The sequence below is a fragment of the Microcaecilia unicolor genome, chromosome 4 (assembly GCF_901765095.1).
Source record: "Microcaecilia unicolor chromosome 4, aMicUni1.1, whole genome shotgun sequence".
NCBI classification, from domain to species: Eukaryota; Metazoa; Chordata; class Amphibia; order Gymnophiona; family Siphonopidae; genus Microcaecilia; species Microcaecilia unicolor.
Window position 1 is genome coordinate 24757187 of NC_044034.1, and position 23461 is coordinate 24780647.

The 23461-nt window shown below is 44.9% G+C and overlaps 1 protein-coding gene across 1 annotated transcript in view; it reads left to right on the forward strand.

The window, feature by feature from the left end:
* UVRAG (UV radiation resistance associated) overlaps nucleotides 1–23461 on the forward strand; it is a 205852-nt gene that overhangs the window by 108749 nt on the left and 73642 nt on the right. Inside the window, exon 8 of the mRNA XM_030200046.1 lies at nucleotides 6328–6454. Within this exon, the coding sequence (XP_030055906.1) occupies nucleotides 6328–6454 (127 nt within the window). The remainder of the gene's footprint in view (nucleotides 1–6327; nucleotides 6455–23461) is intronic.

Genomic DNA, 23461 nt, shown 5'->3' on the forward strand with positions numbered 1-23461 from the left:
CTGTTTTGTTCCAGGCTGCACTCTCACACAGTATATATATAGTTCCAGGTTAATATGTTTTTTGACCTCACCATTGTGAGATCCAATTGTGCTAGTGTTGTTGTTTTCAGTGAGCCTGATAGCTAGTGATTTCCCACTTGTGAGAATATGGCCTGCTCGTCAGTGGAGAAAGCAGGAATACTTACCTGTAGCAGGTGTTCTCAGAGGACAGCAGTCCAGCCATTCCCACATACCCTCCCACCTCCCTTTGGAGTTGTCTCTTGTCCTGATAACTATACTTTTGTACTGCTGGTCTCACACTCTCATGAGTGGGAAGGCACCCGTGCATGCGAGGTGGGGGGATACTGTCGCGTGAGTTTAAAGCTATATTATGCTTTTTAAGCATTCCATGCCGGTCGATATGGATCTCATCGCCCACATGTGAGAGTGAATAGCCTGCTGTTCATGGAGAATATCTGCTACAGGTAAGTATCCATGCTTTCCAAGCAGCTAGCTGTAAGCAACACTGAATTACACATTACAAATGATCAGTTCTAATTATCTGTTGTCTCACTCCATACACTGAATTTAAGGTTACTGATTTACTAATAAAAGTTATGTGGGTAGGAGGGAACTGGTATTAGGTTTGATACGGGAATTTATATGCTCATCTACCCAAAATGGAAAAATCACAACAAGACAGACTAGATAGGCCATTTAGTTTGTGTTATTATGTAAAGGTACCATGCTAACACTTGAATCTTATTGTATTCTTTCTTAAGAGGTTCCTCAACAGCATTTCAGCTTATTCATTGAAAAGTGGTCAATAATAAAATGCTTCCCTTGGGATATACATGCTCATATAAAATTATACTGTTCAGTATTTTATTGATGTATACCAGAAAGGAGATTTTTTTTCATCCTAGCTAATTGTTTTGATTACATCGAAGCACGGGTTCTTAACCCAGTCCTCGGAAGATGCTTAGTCAATCAGGTGTTCAAGATTCCGACAATGAACATTCATGAGATAAATTTGCAACCGGTGGAGGTAGTAATGCATGCAAATTTATGTATATTCATTGTGGGTATCTTGGAATTCAGACAGGTTTGGTGTGTCCTGAGGGCTGGGTTGAGAACCCCTGCATTGAAGTGATGTTTTAATGAAGATAGTATATTAAGAGACAACTATCATTGAATCTACAAGGCATATATGGCAGGACCTCACAGTTTAGATCTTCTTTTTCCCCAAATTTCTAAATTGTTTTCTTCTCCGAGGACAAGCAGGCCATTGTATTCTCATAGATGGGTGTCGTCATCTGATTGAGCCTAGTGCGGACTCTGACTAGTAAGCATCCCACTGTGCATGCATTGATGCCTTTCTGCCTGACGTATGAGCGCAGTTCCCTCAGTCCCCCCTTTTTTTTTTTCCACAGAGCAGGGAGGACACATTTTGTGTTCTCACAGTGTGTGTATTTCTCTCTCTCTCTCTCTCTCTCTCTCTCTCTCTCTCTCTCTCTCTCTCTCTCTCTCTCTCTCTCAGCGCCTTCCTGTGCGGGTGTTATTTATTTGTCTTATTGGCTATTTCTTTTTATTCTTTTTGTTTCTAATTCCTCTTTATTTTACTAGTGTTTTTGGCTCTTCTTTATTTTTCACGAACGGCTAGATCCATTTAGGCCGGATCACAAACCTCAGTTTGAATGCTGCCCCTTTTTCGATCCTCAATTGAGGAGTTCAATTTGGCTGTGATTCTTTTCTTGATGTCTCAGAAGACCTCTAGTGGCTTCAAGAGATGCAGCCAATGTAATTGGGTGATTTGTGTGACGGACTCATTCTCTTGATGCATCGGGTGCTTTGGGCCTAACCATGAGCCTAACTCTTATTTTCTCTGTTTAAAAATGGAGTTGAAAACATACAGGGCGTGGCAGGTCCAACAGGAGAGACGTTTTGGCTCCTCGAAGGCTGGTACATAGTCATCAGCACCGGAAACATCAACCTTGATAGCTGCTAAGACTTAATATCCACTGGGAGTGCATAGGCATCGAGGAGGTCTTCACCTCTCTTGACATCAGGGGCTGAGTAGACCCTGGGTCTGGTCAGCATCGGACCTGACACTGAGGACATGTACGAAGGACCATGATGCTGAGCATTGGGGGAAGCCCAAGAAGCACAAGTATTGGTCCTCATCGACGCATGGTGCCAGGAGCACCAGGGCATCTGCTTCGCTGGTACCTGAGAAGTGCTGGCACTGGAAGGAGCACTCTCCCTCTTTGAAAGAGGTACCAATGCACAAGTATGCAGGCAGCCAGGTCCCCGCTACCAGTTCGGCACCAGTGTTTTCTCAGGCTACCTCTCTGCCGGCTCTCTCGCCTTTGCCGATGCCTTCCTTCGATGAGCAGTTCTGAGCAATGCTCAGGGAGGAGCTAACTCAGATTCTGCAGCTACAAACTGCTCAGGCATCAAGGGTGTTTGTGCCAACTGTAGGTCAGCCCCTTATTCTTCCTGAGACTCAACCCATGTCTGTGCAAGGATCCTCAATGCAGGCACCTCAAAGGGTGTTGATATCGACATATGCAGTACCTCTTTCAAAGTCAGGTGAGGAAGCTTCCCTAGAGTCGGAGGGTAGGGCTGTACCACTGCGCTTTTCGGGATGTGGACATTGTTTTATTGAGCCAAGGCAGGCACAGACTCATTTAGCTCGGTCTGAGTATGGGACCGTTCATGGGACTCGGAGGAGGACCCACACTACTTCTCAGAGTCATCGTCTTATGAGATACCTCTGATCTCTCCCCACCTCAAAAGAGACTCAAATCTCCACCCAAGGTTCTCTCATTTACTGGTTTTGTTAGAGAGATGGCTTTTGCCATCCCATTTAAGTTAGAGAGAGAGAGAGAGCCTAGGGCAGGAATGTTAACTATCCTAGACTATGAGTCTTCTCCTAAGGAAGAGGTCACAGTACCATTGCACTCTGTCCTTAAAGATGCACAAAGAACTGGGAATAACTCCTCAGTTCAGGTTGCACCTAAGAAGGTAGATATGCAGTATCGTATCCATAAGGCTCCCAAATTCGAGAGGACCTAGCTGTCTCACCATTCTCTGGTGGCCGAATCCGCCCTCATTCGAGCTGAAAGACTTATTCCTCAGCACCCCCAGGTAGAGGCTTGGACACTGGACTCATTTGGAAGGAAAGTTTTTCAGGCCTTGATGCTCATTGCCCGCATCCAGTCCTACCAGCTCTACATGAGCCTTTACTTGCAATCTGTGGTCCACAGTACAGTAAGTCATGTGGATTCTCTCCTGTACAGTTGGCTGCAGAGCTTTGCCAGTTGGCCAGTAAGCAGCTGGAGTGTAGAAAATATCTGGACAGGGGCATGTAAAACTCTTTTTTGATATAGCGTCCAGGCTCTGCCATGGGTGTGGGGATGCACAGAGTCTCACGGCTGCATGTGTCTGACCTAGAACCAGCTGTTCAGGAGAGGTTGGCGGACGTTCTTTGATCAGGTGACAACTTGTTTGGAGATAAGGTAGAAGAGGTCGCAGACCTCATCAAGTAGCATACAGATGCCATCCAAACCCTGTCTCAGCAACCCTTCTAGAAGGTTTTCAAGTGGGCCTAGGCAGTGATCCTACTCTCTGAAGTGTAGATTTCCACCACCACCTCGCTCTGCCCAAATTTCCCAGGCTCAGTGTTCTCAGCCTTTGCCAGTCCTGTCCTCAAGCATTGTCCTCATATATCAGCTCTCAGCACAAGCAGGTACTTTGTAGAGGAAATCTCTGCCCTTCTATAGGCCAGTGTGTTCCAACCCGTACCACTCGGGCAAGAAGAAATTGTGCCCAGAAAGACGGGGGGATTTCGCCCTATCCTAGACCTAAGGGTTCTGAACAATGTCCTGGTCAAAGAAGTTCAGGATGATTTCCCTGGACCCCTTCTCCCCATGATTTACGAAAAAGATTGACTGTGTTCTCTGGACTTGAAGGTTGCATATATCCACTTTTTGATACTTCTCAGTCACAAGAAGTATCTCAGGTTTTTGTAGCTTTCCATTGGTCTCAGGCAGCTGGGAATCAAGAGGTTGCAATCCAGATTTCGCCAGAGCTAACTCATGCCCCTCTCTGGTGGACAAATTGATCGAATTTGACTGTGGGACTACCATTCCAAATTCTACTGTCTCAGAAGGTGTTAACAACAGATGCATCCAAACTAGGATGGGGAGCTCATATACATATACAAGCACCCAGGGAACTTGGTCTGCTCAGGAAACAGATCTTCATATCAACGTCCTCAAGCTGAGAGCCATTTGGAATGCTCTAAAGGCTTTCACAGATTGGCTACAGAACCAAATTATTCTCATTCAAATGGACAACCAGGTTTCAGTGTTCTATGTAAACAAGCAAGGGGGTATAGGTTCCTACCCCTGGTGTCAGGAAGCAGTAGAAATGTGACAGTGGGCCCTCTTTTATAGATTGGTACTTCGAGCAACATACCTACTAGGAAAGGACAATTGCCTGGTAGACAGATTGAGCAGGTTCTTGCAACCGCACGTGTGGTCTCTCAACGTGGACGTAGCCCACACGATTTTCCGCGCATGGGGCACCCCTCAGTGGATCATTTTGCCATTCATTTCAACAACAAAGTCCCCCAGTTCTGTTACAGGCTCAGATCATGCGACAGACTAGCATCTAATGCCTTTTCTCCTGCATTGGGGGAAGGATTTCTCTGTGCGTATCTTCCAATACCGCTCATAGAGAAGACGGCTGAAACTCGAGCACCTTACTAGCTGAGGCAGATCTGGTTGCCTCTTCTGGAGTTGTCCTTTGAAGATCTGTGGAGATTGGAATTCTGATCCTCATCACGTGGAACGAGGGATCTCTTCTGCATCCCAGCCTACAAAACCTAATCCTCAAGGCTTGAATGTTGAGAGCGTAGAATTTGAATCCTTAGATTTGCCGGAGGGAGTATCAGATTTTGCTGGCTTCCAGGAAAGACTCCACTAAGAGGTGTTTAAGTGGATAATGTTTGCTGTCTGGTGTGAAGGCAAGGCCTCAGATCCACTCACCTGCCGTATACAAAAACTTCAAGTACGTCCTGTGCCTTTCTGAGTCTGGTTTGAAAACCAACTCTGTAAGGGTTAATCTAAGTGCAGTCATTGCTGATCACCGTGTGGTAGGTAAGCCCATCTCTGTACAGCCCATAGTTTGAGAGGTTTGCTATTGACAAAGCCCCCTATCAAACCTCCAACTGTTGGGATCTCAACATTGTTCTCACCCAGCTGATGAAAGCTCCTTGAAGTATTTGGCCTGGAAAGTTGTGGTTTTGGTGGCCATCACTTCAGCTCGCAAAGTCAGTGAGCCTCAGGCCCTAGTAGCTGATCCACCTTAAATAAGTTTACCACAATAGAGTAGTTCTCGACATACATCCTAAGTTCCTTCCTAAGGTAGTGTCGGAATTCCATCTTAATCAGCTGATCGTCTTGTCAACATTTTTCTCAAAACCACATGCTGCACCTTCACAACTAGTATGTAAATAATTTCAGATTAATTAACTTTCAGGCCTTGACATTTCCCTTGGAGTTGTATTCTTTAGGTATCTCGCAAGACTGAGGTTTGGGTGGGAAGGCACCAGCGCATGCATGGTGGGACGCTGTTAGAAAGTTCTCCAATAATCTTGCTAGTCAGTGTCTGCAGTGGGTTCCGTTGGATGACATCACCCATCGGTGAGATACTCAGCCTGCTGTCCTCGGAGAACATCTGCTGCAGGTTAGTAACTTTGCTTTATCAGTGCTATTAAATTCAATAATTCCAAATGTGTGAGAACTAGATGAGAGGCTGCTGTTAAGGCCTTTGACAAGCACGTCCAAAACTTTCCTGCCTCTCACTTCCATCCTACCGTTTAGTAGTCACCTAACACCTAAGCAGTGGTAGAAAGTAGCCTTAGCGTACCGTTATACGGGTTCTTCCCGCATGCTAAGGCCATTTTTATCACAGCAGTAAAATGGCCAATTTTCCATTTTTTGAATTAGTGGCCATGTGCTAGTGTTGACATTAGCATGTAGCCATTAACATAAATTTGTGCGTGAGTACTTACTGACACCTATTTTATAGGCGATAAGGGCTCACTTGCTAATCCTGAGCTAATCTGCATGCAGTAAAGCTGCGCTAACTCAGTGCAGAAATACCTACTCTCTGCCCCCACCATGCTCCCTCCGCAGAAATTGTTTAGCGCATGGTTTGTGCGCACAGATCTCAAACTTTACCTCGGGACACCTGAGTGTGTTCTGCGTCAACGTACGCTAGCATGTGAAAGAACCCCATATTTTGGTTTTAGTTAATGAAGACTTTTATTTATACTAGAAAAAGGAGAGTGAATGTTTACAGCTGAAGATCTTGGTGCTTCAAAATGAACTGGAGAGGCAGAAAAAGGCTTTGGTGCGTGAAATGGAGTTGTTGCATAAGGAGCACAAAACCTTTCAAGTTAAAGGTGAGTTTGCAGGTTAAAAATATTTCCGCCAGCAATAAGTAGAGCTACGATGTGCAAATTTAGAAGTATTTAAGTATGTCAAAAATATTTATTAACATCAACAAGAGTCCAGTGTAAATGTTTAAATAATCAACACGATGTATTAAAATTCCAAATATTTCTTTATTCTCAAATATTATCTTCTTTTATATATAAAAAGTAGTTGAGCATTTAGCTATGGCTCGACGGTGGCCAAATCCGTTTCACTTTGCATGCTTCATCAGGAGCCGTGCATCAACTTTCTTATAATTTGTTGCATTTGTATCCCACATTTTCCCACCTATTTGCAGGTTCAATGTGGCTTACATTATGCCGTAATGGCAATCTCCATTTCCGGAATGAGAAATACAAAGTGGTCTTGCATTAAAGTTCATAGGTGACAGATTAGATTAAACAGTCAGCTATAAAGAGATCATTTCCGAATGAAAAATAAAGTGGAATTTCGTTAAAGTTCATTAGAGATAGAGTAGATGTGGCAGTCAAGTGTAGAGAGTTTGGTTTTGTCCAGTTCCGGTATAAGTTTTGTTGTCTGGTATTTAGGTTGGATCATTGTGGTATGCCTTTTTGAACAGGTTGGTTTTTAGTTATTTTTGGAAGTTTGTTAGGTTGTGCATTGTTTTTATGACGTTTGGTAGTGCATTCCATATTTGGGTGCTTATGTATGAGAAGCTAGATGCATATGTTGATTTATATTTTAGTCCTTTGCAACTGGGGTAATGAAGATTCAGGAACGTGCATGCTGACCTTTTTGTGTTTTTGGTTGGTAGGTCTATGAGGTCTGACATGTAGGCCGGAGCCCCACCGTGAATAATTTTATGAGCCAGGTTGCAGATTTTGATCGTAATACGTTCTTTAAGTGGGAGCCAGTTTAGTTTTTCTCATAGGGGTTTGGTGCTTTCGTATTTTGTTTTTCCAAATATGTCTAGTCGCTGTGTTTTGGGCAGTTTGGAGTTTCTTAATGATTTGTTCTTTACATCCAGCATAAATTGCATTGCAGTAATCTAGGTGGCTTAGTACCATTGATTGTACCAGGCTGCGGAATATTTCCCTTGGGAAGAAAGGTTTTACTCTTTTGAGTTTCCACATTGAGCGGAACATTTTCTTTGTTGTATTTTTGGCATGGCTTTCTAGTGTGAGATTTCGGTCAGTTGTGACTCTGAGAATTTTCAGGCTATCTGATATAGAAAGGGTATAGTCTGGGGTGTTTATAGTGGTGGGTTTATTTGTGTTGTATTGTGATGAGAGGATGAGACATTCCAGCTTATTTTTGAAAGAGAAAGACGCCCATATTTCGACCCAAATCGGGAGATGGGCGTCTTCTCCAGTGTGCGACCAAATCGGTATAATCAAAAGCCAATTTTGGTCATCTTCAACTGCATTCCGTCGCAGGAACAAACAAAGTTGATGGGGGTGTGTCGGAGGCATGGCGAAGGCGGGACGGGGCGTGGCTATCGGCCAAAGAGAGATGGGCGTCTTTAGCTGATAATCGAAACAAGGAGGGCGTTTTTGACGAGAATTTGGTCCGCTTTATTTGGACCATTTTTTTTCAGGTCCAAGTCCCAAAAAAGTGCCCCAACTGACCAGATGACCACCGGAGGGAATCGGGGATCATCTCCCCTGACTCTCCCAGTGGTCACTAACCCCCTCCCACCAAAAAAAAAACCCACTTTAAAAACTTTTTTTGCCAGCCTCTATGCCAGCCTCAAATGCCATACCCACCTCCATGACAGCAGAATGTGTTCTATCCTCTGACAGCCTTTCCCTGGTTCTGATGTGGCTCTCGGGTGAGTGTGACACTTCTGTTATGCGCACTGCAGAGTCAAATCAGCAATGCATTGTGGTGGGTGTAGGCTATTGGGCTCCATGATTCCAGTAGCTTGTGTTAAATACTCACGATGTTGGTAGTTGGTAGGCTCTACTCCCATGGTGCTTTTCCCCCTGCTTACTGGGTCAGAGTGTGCCCTGTTTTGTTTCCGGTAGTCTATGAGGTGGTAGCCATTTTTGTAAGCCAGTTTTAGATCCCTTTCATGTGTTAGCCACGTTACAGCACTTAGTTCTTCCCTTGAATGTTGCTGAAAAAAGGCATTGTACAGCATTCTGCCAGCCCTGACCTACTGCTAATCTCAGTACCAGGAAGACTCTTTGCCAGTGGGACACAACCTCTGATCTGCAGTTAACTGTGAGTAAACGTGCTTATTCAAATAAAGGACTTTTTCAAAGAGATTAGTCTTCAGGTGTCAACTGGTGTGCCAAGGTTATACAGCAACAACAAGTCCTAGAGGCCTGCGTGTATGCAGGTCCCTGGAGCACTTTTAGTGGGTACCGCAGTGCACTTAAGGCAGGTGGACCCAGGCCCATCCCCCCTTACCTGTAACACTTGTGCTGGTAAATGGGAGGCCTCCAAAACCCACTGTACCCACATGTAGGTGCCCCATTCACCCCTAAGAGCTATGGTAGTGTTGTACATTTGTGGGTAGTGGGTTTTGGGGGAAGGGGGTTGGGGGCTCAGCACCCGTGGTAAGGGAGCTATGTATGTGGGAGCGTTTTCTGAAGTCCACCGCACTGACCTCTAGGGTGTCCAGTTGGTGTCCTGGCATGTCAGGGGGGCGAGTGTACTACGAATCCTGGCCCCTCCCACGACCAAATGGCTTGGATTAGGACGTTTCTGAGCTGGGCGTTTTTGTTTTCCATTATCACTAAAAAAAACAAACGCCCAGCTCACAAATGACTAAATCCATGGCATTTTGGTCTGTACAAACCGTATTTTCGAAACGAAAGATGAACGCCCATTTTTTTTTTGAAAATACGGTCTGTCCCACCCCTTCACGTACCCGTTCTCGGACATAGACACCCATAGAGATGGGCATTCGCGTTCGATTATGTCCCTCGTGTTTTTTCTGCATTGAGTTTTAATTGAATTGCATCTGCCCATGAATTTCATGATTTGGAGGCTATGTTTGATTTCATTAGTGATTTCTGTTAGATTGTGTTTGAACGGGATATAGATTGTGACATTGTGTGTGTAGATGTAAGATTAAGGCCTTGGTTGGATAGCGATTTGGCAAACAAGATGGTATCACATATTTTTGTGATCACCTACAAAACATATACACATCATTTGCATCTATAAAAATCTCACATCTGGTATTATTATTATTACATTTGTACCCTGCGCTTTCCCACACATAGCAGGCTCAATGCGGCTTACATAGTAAAAAAACAATACAAGTTCTGTAAGAGAATAATTACAAGCTATAATAAACATTATAATGATAAGGTTTTAAGAATAAATGATTTGGATATGGAAAGGATAGGATAGGCGAAAGGAGATTGGGAGGGGTATGGTATGGAAAGATGGAGAAGAAGGGATTGGAGGATGAGTATGATAAGAGTTGGGAGAAGGTCCAAGGTATAGTCGGTGTCAGAGTCAGTGTCAGAGCAGGAGTAGTGTAGGTGGGGTGATAGGATTAAGTAGGGTCGTTAGGGTAAACTTGTTTGAAAAGATGAGTCTTCAACATTTTACTGAAGGGTAGATAGTTATTAATAGTTCGGATGGATCTAGGTAGAGCATTCCAAAGCTGACTACCCAAGAAGGAGAAACAGGATGCATAGTAGGTTTTGTATTTAACTCTTTTACAGCTGGAAAGGTGTAAATTGAGGTAAGTACGTGAGGACATGGATCTATTTCTGATTGGAAGGTCGATCAGGTCATTCATATAGCTAGGGGATTCTCCGTATATGATCTTATGAATCATTGTATAGACCTTGAAAAATATTCTTTCTTTGATGGGGAGCCAGTGAAGCTTCTTCTGAAGAGGTGATGCGCTTTCAAATCTAGATTTGCCAAAGATAAGTCTGGCTGCTGTGTTCTGGGCAGTCTGAAGTCTTTTCAGGACTTGGGTCTTACAACCTAGAAAAACACTGTTGCAGTAGTCTGCATGGGTAATAACTGTGGATTGTACCAGGTTCCGGAAGGTGTCCAAGGGAAGATATGGTTTCACTCGTTTCAAAATCCACATCATATTGAACATTTTTTTCGCATTGAACGTAGCGTGGAGATCGACAGATAAATGGCTATCTATCGTAACTCCTAGGATCTTTAGGCTGTTAGAAATGGTGAGAATAACATCAGGGGTGTTGAGAGTAGTCGGAAGGAGTGGGGAATATTGAGATGAAAGGACTAGGCACTGTTTTTTCTTTATTCAATTTCATCTTAAAAACATTAGCCCAGGAGGTTAGGGTGGTCATTCCAGTAGTAATTTTATCAGCGATTTCTGATAAATTGGATTTAAAGGGGATAAATATAGTGACGTCGTCTGCGTATATGAAGGGATTAAGGCCGTGTTTGGTCAGTAACCTGACCAAGGGGATCATCATAAGGTTATGTTTCAACGTTTTTTATTTGATGACAAATCAATTGAATACAAATCCACCTTGGTACATTGATTGCAGTACAAATTTACGGCACTTAAGGTAATAACACAGCAGAGATACAACATTGTTTACCATCATCAGACTTTTAACATTTTTACCCCCCCTCCTCTCCAACTGTTTTGGAAATTTAACTGCCAACCCTTTCCATTTAAAGCAAAACAATGTACATCTATAATCCTGATATGGTACATTAGCAGTGAATAACAAAAAGTACCTTCAACATTTATGCAATACAACATATTATCATCACTCTTTTAGCTGTTATTTCCCTCCCTATCTCCCCCACCACCGTCCCTCCCTCTATTTATCCAGCCAATATGGGGATCAGGCGTTCAGACAAAGTGCATTCTAAAAAAGATTCACAACAAGGTAAGGAGCAGACTTCTTCCTCGTGGGCTGAGCCCTTGCATGTATTGACTCCATACTAGCATGAAATGCTTTTTCCTTTTTGGGGCTCCTTTCGCCTCCCTAGCCTTCCATGTGGCCAGCTCGTGTACCCGGTTCCTCCATTGCCATTACACCGGTAGGTCAGGGGCTATCCACCTCTGCAGGATGGTCTTACGCGCCACCAGACATACCTTACGGCACCAGATTCTAGTTCCTTTCGCCTGGGTTGAAAAGGCTGACTGCGTGTCTAAGACATATTGGTCCCAGGTCCCCCCTACGGGTACCTGCGTCGTTGCTCTGGATTTGTCTCCAGAAGGCATGTACTCCTGGGCAGGGGATCATCATAAGGTTAAAGAGTATCGGGGAAAGTGGAGATCCCTGTGGTACTCCGCATTCTGATGACCATGGGGATGATATGTTTGTGGTTCCTTTGACTTGGTAGGACCTTACCGCGTCAATCAACATATAATTTCCAATGTAATATTTTTAACACTATCATACTGCCAAGTTTATATAAATAAAAGGCTTAACATTCAAAACCAAGTGACAGATATTCTGTTAGCAATTATGAACATACGTACATAAGTACTGTTTAAGTTAAGAAACAAACATTTCTTTTTCTTTACTTACATTACATCTCATCCAAACCCAAATACTTTCAGACAGCATTTTTGGCAGTTAGATAGGTTTATATTTATTTCACAATCTACATACATAATATCTTTTCTAACCCCAGTTCTTTCATAAAAAGTTTCTAAGTATTAAACAGATTTATATTTCTTTCATAATTTACTTACATTGCATCTTATCAAACCCCAATTCTTTCATACAGCGTTCTTAGCTGTTAAGCAGGTTAGTATGTGTTGTTGCACAACCTGTCCTCATTGCTTAAGATTCACTATCAATTATCCATCCTCCAATGAGCAGGTGAACTTTTCTTGACCAGTCACTTCATTGCATTATTTAAAGTTTCCAATCAGTGGTTAATACAAACATGACACTATCTTTAGCTCCAATCTACTGCAATCCTAGATGGTTACTCAGTTCCGCTATATGGAACATGATCACAACATTCTTTTGATTGTCATTAGCAATAGAATGCACACCACCCAATTAGATTGTTTAAACCAACTGGTTCCAATGAGTATGTTATTGCACAACCTGTCCTTATTTTTTAAGACTCATTATCAATTATCCTGCAATGAGAAGATAAACTTTTCTTGACCAATCATTTCATTACATTATTTCTCCGAGGACAAGCAGGCTGCTTGTTCTCACTGATGGGTGACGTCCACGGCAGCCCCTCCAATCGGAAACTTCTCTAGCAAAGTCCTTTGGTAGTCCTCGCGCACCCGCGCGCACCGCGCATGCACGGCCGTCTTCCCGCCCGAAACCGGCTCGAGCCGGCCAGTCTTCTTTTGTCCGCACTCGGTACGGTCGTGTTTCGCCGTGTCGAGCCCCGGAAAGTCGACCTCGCGCGTCCAAAGTTATTTTTGACGTGTTTTTTCTTCGGAAAAGTCTTTTAAAGTGTCGGGAAGTGCTCCGGTTTTCGTGTTACCCTTCCCGTACTTCCAGCTTTTTGCCCCGATAAGTTTTCTTTCGTCGTCGGGGTAGGCCTCTTTCGGCCTCGGTCGAGATTTTCTCCCTTTAAATCTTTTGGTGCTCTTTTTCCGTCATTTCGGACTTTGATTTCGCCGGCGTGATTTTTCCGCCCATGACATCGAAGCCTTCCAGCGGCTTCAAGAAGTGCACCCAGTGCGCCCGGGTTATCTCGCTCACTGATCGACACTCGTCGTGTCTTCAGTGTCTGGGGGCCGAGCACCGCCCTCAGAACTGTAGTCTGTGTTCCCTGCTTCAAAGGCGGACTCAGGTAGCGAGATTAGCCCAGTGGAACGTGTTGTTCTCGGGCTCTTCGTCGGCATCGGCACCGGGATCTTCGAGTGCATCGACGTCGTCAGCGTCCAGACCATCTTCCTCGGCCGCCCCTGCATCGAGTGCATCGAGGCATCGGGCCTCTGCATCGGCGCCGAGACATCGGATAGCTGCATCGACGTCGGTGGTACCGGGACCTCGTCTGCTGATGTCGTCGGACGGTGGTGCATCGTCAGGAGTGCAGGTGAGGGCTGTCCATTCCCCTGCTGGTGGCGGTGAGCCTTCGGGTGGGTCTCCTCCTACCCTGAGGGCTCCTGCGGTACAGCCCCCCCGAGACCGACCTCCTTCGGCCTCGGCCCCGAGGAAGCGACGGCTGGATTCTACGTCCTCCTCGTCGGTGCCGGGGAGCTCCGGTGACATGCTTCGGAAGAAATCGAAGAAGCATCGACACCGGTCGCCTCCCCGCGTCGGCACCGAGAGCTCTGGGTCGCCGAGGGAGTCGGCACCCAGCAGGCATCGGCACCGAGAGGACCGCTCACCCTCTGTTCAGGAGGTGTCGATGCGCTCCACTCTGGACAGCCCGGAACAGCCTCCTCGCCCGGAACAGGTTCTGACGTCGACGCCTGCATCGACCTCTTTGCCTTTCTCTGCAGCCGCTCTGAACGAGAGCCTCCGGGCCGTTCTCCCAGAGATTCTGGGAGAGCTGTTGCGCCCTACCCCTCCGGTACCGGCGGTGCTTGCGCCTCCGGTACCGTCGAGCGTGGCGCCGGCTGGCCCATCGCCCGGGGTGAGGTCCCCGACGTCGGTACCGCGTGCGGTGCCGACTGCGGCCACCTCCCAGGAGGGCTCCCCGACTACGTCGGCGGAGGGAGCTTCGCCGATGCGGGCGAGGGAGTCTACCTCTCGACGCCCCCATCGTGGACGTGGCTCCACCGAGTCGAGCCGGGCGAGGTTGCAGACACAGGTTCGTGAACTTGTGTCTGACACCGAGGGTGAGGCCTCGTGGGAGGAAGAGGAAGACCCCAGATATTTCTCTGACGAGGAGTCTGAGGGTCTTCCTTCTGATCCCACTCCCTCTCCTGAAAGACAGCTTTCTCCTCCTGAGAGTCTGTCTTTCGCTTCCTTTGTCCGGGAGATGTCTACGGCCATCCCCTTCCCGGTGGTTGTGGAGGACGAGCCCAGGGCTGAAATGTTTGAGCTCCTGGACTATCCTTCTCCACCTAAGGAAGCGTCCACTGTTCCCTTGCACCATGTCCTCAAAAAGACATTGCTTGCGAACTGGACAAAACCTCTAACTAATCCCCACATCCCCAAGAAGATCGAGTCCCAGTACCGGATCCATGGGGACCCAGATCTGATGCGCACCCAGTTGCCTCATGATTCTGGAGTTGTGGATTTGGCCCTAAAGAAGGCTAAGAGTTCTAGAGAGCATGCTTCGGCGCCCCCGGGCAAAGACTCTAGAACCTTAGACTCCTTTGGGAGGAAGGCCTACCATTCCTCTCTGCTCGTGGCCAAAATCCAGTCTTACCAGCTCTACACGAGCATACACATGCGGAACAATGTGCGGCAGTTGGCGGGCTTGGTTGATGCTCTCCCCCCCCGAGCAGGCCAAGCCTTTTCAGGAGGTGGTCAGGCAGCTGAAGGCGTGCAGAAAATTCCTGGCCAGAGGGGTGTATGACACCTTTGATGTTGCGTCCAGGGCCGCTGCTCAAGGTGTGGTGATGCGCAGGCTCTCATGGCTGCGTGCCGCCGACCTGGAGAATAGACTCCAGCAGCGGATTGCGGACTCGCCTTGCCGTGCGGACAACATTTTTGGAGAGAAAGTCGAGCAGGTGGTAGAGTCTCTCCACCAGCGGGACACCGCATTCGACAAGTTCTCCCGCCGGCAGCCTTCAGCATCTACCTCTACAGGTAGAAGATTTTTTGGGGGGAAGGAAGACTGTTCCCTATGCTTCTGGTAAGCGTAGGTACAATCCTCCTTCTCGACAGCCTGCGGCCCAGGCTAAGCCCCAGCGCGCTCGCTCTCGTCAGCAGCGTGCGCCTCAGCAGGGCCCCGCGGCTCCCCAGCAAAAGCAAGGGGCGAGCTTTTGACTGGCTCCAGCAGAGCATAGCCGACATCCAAGTGTCAGTGCCGGGTGACCTGCCGGTCGGGGGGAGGTTGAAAGCTTTTCACCAAAGGTGGCCTCTCATAACCTCCGATCAGTGGGTTCTGCAAATAGTCCGGCAAGGATACACCCTCAATTTGGCCTCAAAACCTCCAAATTGTCCACCGGGAGCTCAATCCTACAGCTTCCAGCACAAGCAGGTACTTGCAGAGGAACTCTCCGCCCTTCTCAGCGCCAATGCGGTCGAGCCCGTGCCATCCGGGCAAGAAGGGCTGGGATTCTATTCCAGGTACTTCCTTGTGGAAAAGAAAACAGGGGGGATGCGTCCCATCCTAGACCTAAGGGCCCTGAACAAATATCTCGTAAAAGAAAAGTTCAGGATGCTTTCCCTGGGCACCCTTCTCCCCATGATTCAGCAAAACGATTGGCTATGCTCTCTGGACTTGAAGGATGCCTACACACACATCCCGATACTGCCAGCTCACAGACAGTATCTGCGATTTCAGTTGGGGGCACGCCACTTCCAGTACTGTGTGCTACCCTTTGGGCTCGCCTCTGCGCCCAGGGTATTCACAAAGTGCCTAGCTGTAGTAGCAGCGGCACTTCGCAGGCTGGGGGTGCATGTGTTCCCATATCTCGACGATTGCCTGGTGAAGAACACATCCGAGGCAGGAGCCCTGCAGTCCATGCAGATGACTATTCGCCTCCTGGAGCTACTGGGGTTTGTGATAAATTATCCAAAGTCCCATCTTCTCCCAGTGCAGAAACTCAAATTCATAGGAGCTCTGCTGGATTTTCGGACGGCTCGCGCCTATCTCCCAGAGACGAGGGCCAACAACTTGTTGTCCCTCGTCTCGCGGGTGCGAGCGTCCCAGCAGATCACAGCTCGGCAGATGTTGAGATTGCTGGGCCACATGGCCTCCACAGTTCATGTGACTCCCATGGCCCGTCTTCACATGAGATCTGCTCAATGGACCCTAGCCTCCCAGTGGTATCAGGCTGCTGGGGGTCTAGAAGACGTGATCCACCTGTCCACGAGTTTTCTCGAATCCCTGTATTGGTGGACAATCTGGTCCAATTTGACTCTGGGACGTCCTTTCCAAATTCCTCAGCCACAAAAAGTGCTGACAACGGATGCGTCTCTCCTGGGATGGGGAGCTCATGTCGATGGGCTTCACACCCAAGGAAGCTGGTCCCTCCAGGAACGCGGTCTACAGATCAATCTCCTGGAGTTGCGAGCGATCTGGAACGCTCTGAAGGCTTTCAGAGATCGGCTGTCCCATCAAATTATCCAAATTCAGACAGACAACCAGGTTGCCATGTACTATGTCAACAAGCAGGGGGGCACCGGATCTCGCCCCCTGTGTCAGGAAGCCGTCAGCATGTGGCTTTGGGCTCGCCGTCTCGGCATGGTGCTCCAAGCCACATATCTGGCAGACGTAAACAACAGTCTGGCCGACAGACTGAGCCGGATTATGCAACCTCACGAGTGGTCGCTCAACTCCAGAGTGGTGCGCCAGATCTTCCAAGCGTGGGGCACCCCCTTGGTGGATCTCTTCGCATCTCGAGTGAACCACAAAGTCCCTCAGTTCTGTTCCAGGCTTCAGGCCCCCGGCAGACTAGCATCGGATGCCTTCCTCCTGGATTGGGGGGAGGGCCTGCTGTATGCTTATCCTCCCATTCCTCTGGTGGGGAAGACTTTGTTGAAACTCAAGCAAGACCGAGGCACCATGATTCTGATTGCTCCTTTTTGGCCGCGTCAGATCTGGTTCCCTCTTCTTCTGGAGTTATCCTCCGAAGAACCGTGGAGATTGGAGTGTTTTCCGACCCTCATCACGCAGGACGAAGGGGCTCTTCTGCATCCCAGCCTCCGGTCCCTGGCTCTCACGGCCTGGATGTTGAGAGCATAGACTTTGCCTCTTTGGGTCTGTCAGAGGGTGTCTCCCGCGTCTTGCTTGCTTCCAGGAAAGATTCCACTAAGAGGAGTTACTTCTTTCTATGGAGGAGGTTTGCCGTCTGGTGTGACAGCAAGGCCCTAGCTCCTCGCTCTTGTCCTACACAGACCCTGCTTGAATACCTTCTGCACTTGTCTGAGTCTGGTCTCAAGACCAACTCTGTAAGAGTTCACCTTAGCGCAATCAGTGCATACCATTACCATGTGGAAGGTAAGCCGATCTCAGGACAGCCTTTAGTTGTTCGCTTCATGAGAGGTTTGCTTTTGTCAAAGCCCCCTGTCAAGCCTCCTACAGTGTCATGGGATCTCAATGTCGTTCTCACCCAGCTGATGAAACCTCCTTTTGAGCCACTGAATTCCTGCCATCTGAAGTACTTGACCTGGAAGGTCATTTTCTTGGTGGCAGTTACTTCAGCTCGTAGAGTCAGTGAGCTTCAGGCCCTGGTAGCCCAGGCCCCTTACACCAAATTTCATCATAACAGAGTAGTCCTCCGCACTCACCCTAAGTTCTTGCCAAAGGTCGTGTCGGAGTTCCATCTGAACCAGTCAATTGTCTTGCCAACATTCTTTCTCCGTCCTCGTTCCTGCCCTGCTGAACGTCAGCTGCACACATTGGACTGCAAGAGAGCATTGGCCTTCTACCTGGAGCGGACACAGCCCCACAGACAGTCCGCCCAATTGTTTGTTTCTTTTGATCCCAATAGGAGGGGAGTGGCTGTAGGGAAACGCACCATATCCAATTGGCTAGCAGATTGCATTTCCTTCACTTACGCCCAGGCGGGGCTGGCTCTTGAGGGTCATGTCACGGCTCATAATGTTAGAGCCATGGCTGCGTCGGTAGCCCACTTGAAGTCAGCCTCCATTGAAGAAATTTGCAAAGCTGCGACGTGGTCATCTGTCCACACATTCACATCTCATTACTGCCTGCAGCAGGATACCCGACGCGACAGTCGGTTCGGGCAGTCAGTTCTTCAGAACCTGTTTGGGCTTTAGGATCCAACTCCACCCCCCGAGGGCCCTGTTTGTTCTGTTCCAGGCTGGACTCTCAGTTAGTTGGTAAATTTTTTAGGTCAATCTCAGTTATGTCCTCGCCGTTGCGAGGCCCAATTGACCATGGTTGTTGTTTTGAGTGAGCCTGGGGGCTAGGGATACCCCATCAGTGAGAACAAGCAGCCTGCTTGTCCTCGGAGAAAGCGAATGCTACATACCTGTAGAAGGTATTCTCCGAGGACAGCAGGCTGATTGTTCTCACAAACCCGCCCGCCTCCCCTTTGGAGTTGTGTCTTCCCTTGAAGTGTATTGTCTTGCTACATACTGGACTGGCCGGCTCGAGCCGGTTTCGGGCGGGAAGACGGCCGCGCATGCGCGGTGCGCGCGGGCGCGCGAGGACTAGCAAAGGACTTTGCTAGAGAAGTTTCCGATTGGAGGGGCTGCCGTGGACGTCACCCATCAGTGAGAACAATCAGCCTGCTGTCCTCGGAGAATACCTTCTACAGGTATGTAGCATTCGCTTTAAAGTTACCAATTAGTAGTTAATATGAACATAACAATCTTCATCAATCAATAGCTCCAATCTACTGCAATTCTATGAACTCTCCAAAGAAAATTTTACATTTAGAAAAAATAATTTGAATTGTGAACAACGAATGGCTTTAAAAATTTTACAGAATGATACTTCAATTATGATTAAAAAAAGCCGATAAAGTGGATCAATTGTAATTCTAAATAAAGATGACTATGAAAAAGAAGCATTGAGACAACTAAATATGGAGGATACATATAAGAAAAATTAGACCCCACAACGAAACATAAGAAAAGAATTAATGTCACGAAGAATTGAAAAAAGGTTTTCTATCAAAGAAGGAATTTAAATTCCTCAATAAAATGCATCCTATGATCCCTGTTTTCTACTTGCTCCCTAAGGTCCATAAAAATCCTGTAATCCACCTGGACGACCTATACTGTTAGCATGCGGGTCTCTATTGGAACCATTATCAGTTTATGTTGACTCTTGGGGCGAGGGGAGAGAAGGAATGAGTTGGAATCACTGAATACTCTTGTGCAAGCAGTTTCAAAAGATAAGTGTTCTTTTCAACTATATATATTCAGATTAACACCGTATTGAGTAGCTCTTTAGAGTACTATAGTGAGAGAGGAATCTTCATTAATTTACAGATTGAGCTACAGTGTGTGAAAGAGATCAGATTACCACAAATTTTTGAAGGTTTTGGCCAATGATGAACAGAGGATCATTATAGATCCGTTTTAGCTCCGATAGATGGTTACATCTAGTAGCTCTGTGAGGCCTTTTTTCCTTCTTACACATAGAACAATGTTATGTTTGAATACCATTAATTCATTGATCAGTGGAAATTAAGATGTGACAGTATCTAAAGATTTTATATTTCCACATCCTATATTTACATATATCTTAGTGTACTCTTTTATTAAGCCAGAGGTGGAAAGACATTCGACATACATTAAGGACACGGCACATTTCTTGAATATTCTTATGAATGCCACGATTAACAAGGAGAAATATCTGATTGTAATTCTCGATATTGTGGCTTTATATACCTCCATTCCACAAAGTAATGCATTAGATGTTTTGAGTAAAGTTTTAATAGACAGAGACCACACAAAGTACCAAGTGAATTCATTATTAATTTGGCAAGAATGGCGATAAAGGAGAATTTTTTCCTGTTCAATGGTCAATTGCATCATCAAATCTGTGGAGTATCAATGGGGGCAACATTTGCGCCCCCAGTTGCGTGCCTTTTCATGAACGATTTTGAAAACCAATAGATTTTACATTCTCCATTCCTGGAATATTTTTCATCATGACACTGCTACATTGATATTTTTCTTCTATAGACTGACGGAATTTCTAATTTAAATTCATTTGTCATATGGCTGAATTCCGGTAATGAGAAGATTCAATTTACTGTCAATTATTCTTTTGACTGTATATCATTTTTGGATGTAGAGATATTTCAAACATCTAAAGAGTTCATTACGAAAGTCCATCAAAAACCTGTGAGTAGAAATATGTTCTTACATTCAACAAGTTGCCACCCTAGACACTGTAAAGAGTCCTTGCCATATGCGCAATTTTTGCGATACAGAAGGATATGTAGCAAAAAAGAAGATTTTAAACTACAATCTAGAACTTTGACATCACGATTGAAAGCACGTGGATATGAGGATGGTATTTTGAAGAAAGCTTACAATAGAGCAAAATACAATGAAAGGGATTGGCTCTTAAGAAATTCTGCAAAAACACAAGATTACCAAAAAACTTTCTTTTATTAGCAAATATACAAATGCAAGCCCAAGAATCTCTAACATAATAAGGGATCAATGGCATATATTACAATCAAATGACATGTTTAAAGACACTATATGTATAAATTAGAGCTCATAGAGTATTACAATCCAACAATCAAATCTGCATACATATACTCTAACCCTACTACTATTGTGGTATATATATGGGAGGAAAAAGCCTCAAATACGGACAGATACTCCTTTGTTACGTGCTAGAAGTCCCAGCACGTAATATATCGATTACAAGATACCACGGTACTCTGAAGCAGGAGTCGAAACTCGGCCGGAGTCGGGCCGTGGATGATAAATATATCGATTGAACAGCTGCAAGATAAGTGATTCCTGCACATTTACTATTTAGAGTGTTAGGTATCACATTATTAAAGCCTGGGAGGTTGTTTCAGCCCGTGATGATTAGACAGAACTCCCTTAAGTTTGGATTCTAACAAAGGAGTATCTGTCTGTATTTGAGGCTTTTTCCTCCCATATATATACCACAATAGTAGTAGGGTTAGAGTATATGTATGTTTAAAGACACAACATTATGCTTTTCATATACACGGGGAAAAAATCTGAAAGAAATTTTAAGTCCATCAAATCCAAAATTTGGGTTTAAGAAAAAAAACAACATTCCAGTAGGTCACTTCAAGTGTGGTAAATGTAAAAACTGTGACATAACTCTGCAGTTAAAATCTTTTGTAAATTCACATGATTTTAAAAAGTATCAGTTAAAACATTTTAGTAATTGTGATACTAACGCAGTGTATATAATCCTTTGTCCATGTGAAAAACTACGTGGGGGAAACGATACAAAGTTTTAGAATAAGACTAAATGAACATCGGAGCAATATTAAGAGAGAACGTATGGAAGCACCTTTAGTCAGTCATTGCAGTAAGTTTGGTTATACTGTTGATAATTTAAAATGTTTTATAATTGATGTGGTGAAATCTAATATCAGAGGAGGAGACAGGGAAAGACAGCTCCTACAACAAGAGCAAAAATGGATTTACCGCTTGAATTCACTGGAACCAGTTGGTTTGAACAATTTAATCATTCTATTGCTAATATATGACAAATCAAAATAATGTGATTATGCTCCAAACAGCTGAATTAAGTAACGATCTGGAATTGCAGTGAATTGGAGCTGTTGATTGATGATGAGGGTTGTTATGCTTGTATTAACTACTGATTGGTATCTTTAAATAATGTAATGAAATGATTGGTCAAGAAAAGTTTATCTTCTCATTGGAGGATAGATAATTGATAATGAGTCTTAAGAAATAAGGACAGGTTGTACAATAACACATACTCATTTGAACCAGTTGGTTTGAACAATCTAATTGAGTGGTGTGCATTCTATTGCTAATAATGACAATCAAAAGAATGTTGTGATCATGTTCCATATAGCTGAATTGAGTAACCATCTAGGATTGCAGTAGATTGGAGCTGAAGATTGTGTCATGTTTGTATTAACCACTGATTGGAAACTTTCAATAATGCAATGAAGTGATTGGTCAAGAAAAGCTTACCTGCTCATTGGAGGATGGCTAATTGATAGTCTTAAGCAATGAGGACAGGTTGTGCAATAACATATACTAACCTGCTTAACAGCTAAGAACGCTGTATGAAAGAATTGGGGTTTGATAAGATGCAATGTAAGTAAATTATGAAAGAAATATAAATCTGTTTAATAGTTAAAAACTTTGTATGAAAGAATTGGGGTTAGAAAAGATATTATGTTTGTAGATTGTGAAATAAATATAAACCTATCTAACTGCCAAAAATGCTGTCTGAAAGAATTTGGGTTTGGATGAGATGTAAGTAAAGAAAAAGAAATGTTTGTTTCTTAACTTAAACGGTATTTTATTTATTTATTTGTTACATTTGTATCCCACATTTTCCCACTTATTTGCAGGCTCAATGTGGCTTACATAGCACCGGAGGGGCGTTCGTCGACTTCGGTATGAACAAATACAATGTGATGTTATGGTAAAAAAGGTTCATGTGGAACAGATACATTAGAGAATCGTAGAGCAGAAGGGTTATGTTATGCCATTGCGTGCTTTGCTTTCGTTGTGTTGCGGGGTTCAGGCATTTAAGTTGGATCGGTAGGGTATGCCTTTTTAACCAGGTTGGTTTTTAGTGATTTCCAGAAGTTTAGGTGGTCGTACGTTGTTTTCACATATGTACATATGTTCATAATTGCTAACAGAATATCTGTCACTTGGTTTAGAATGTTAAGCCTTTTATTTATATAAACATGGCAGTATGATAATATTAAAAATATTACATTGGAAATTATATGTTGATTGAAGTGGTTAAAAGAAAAGTCAAATTAATGATTTTATAAGTAAAGATTGAACACCAGATAATGTGAGATTTTTATAGATTTAAATGATGTGTATTTGTTTTGTAGGTGATCACAAAAACATGTGATACCATCTTGTTTGATGATATAAGAAAGTTGATGCATGGCTCCTGATGAAGCATGTAAAGTGAAACGGGTTTGGCCACCGTCGAGCCATAGCTAAATGCTCAACTACTTTTTATATATAAAAGAAGATAATATTTGAGAATAAAGGAATATTTGGAATTTTAATACATCGTGTTGATGATTTAAACATTTACACTGGACTCTTCACCTGTTGATGTTCATCTTTGGAGTTAGAGTCACAGTAGTCTTCCTCTTTTTGTGGTGAAAAACTATTTATTAGACATCCCTTCCTATCTATATAGATCAGGGCTTGACAATCCCCAGGTGGCCATGGTGCATAAAAATAGCAGTTTGTTGATCCTGTGGGATTTTGCTGTCTCTCCCCCCCCCCCCCCCCCCCCCAGTCTCTGGAGTCATTGGTCCACTTCACACTTTCCTTAGCACCTGGGATTTT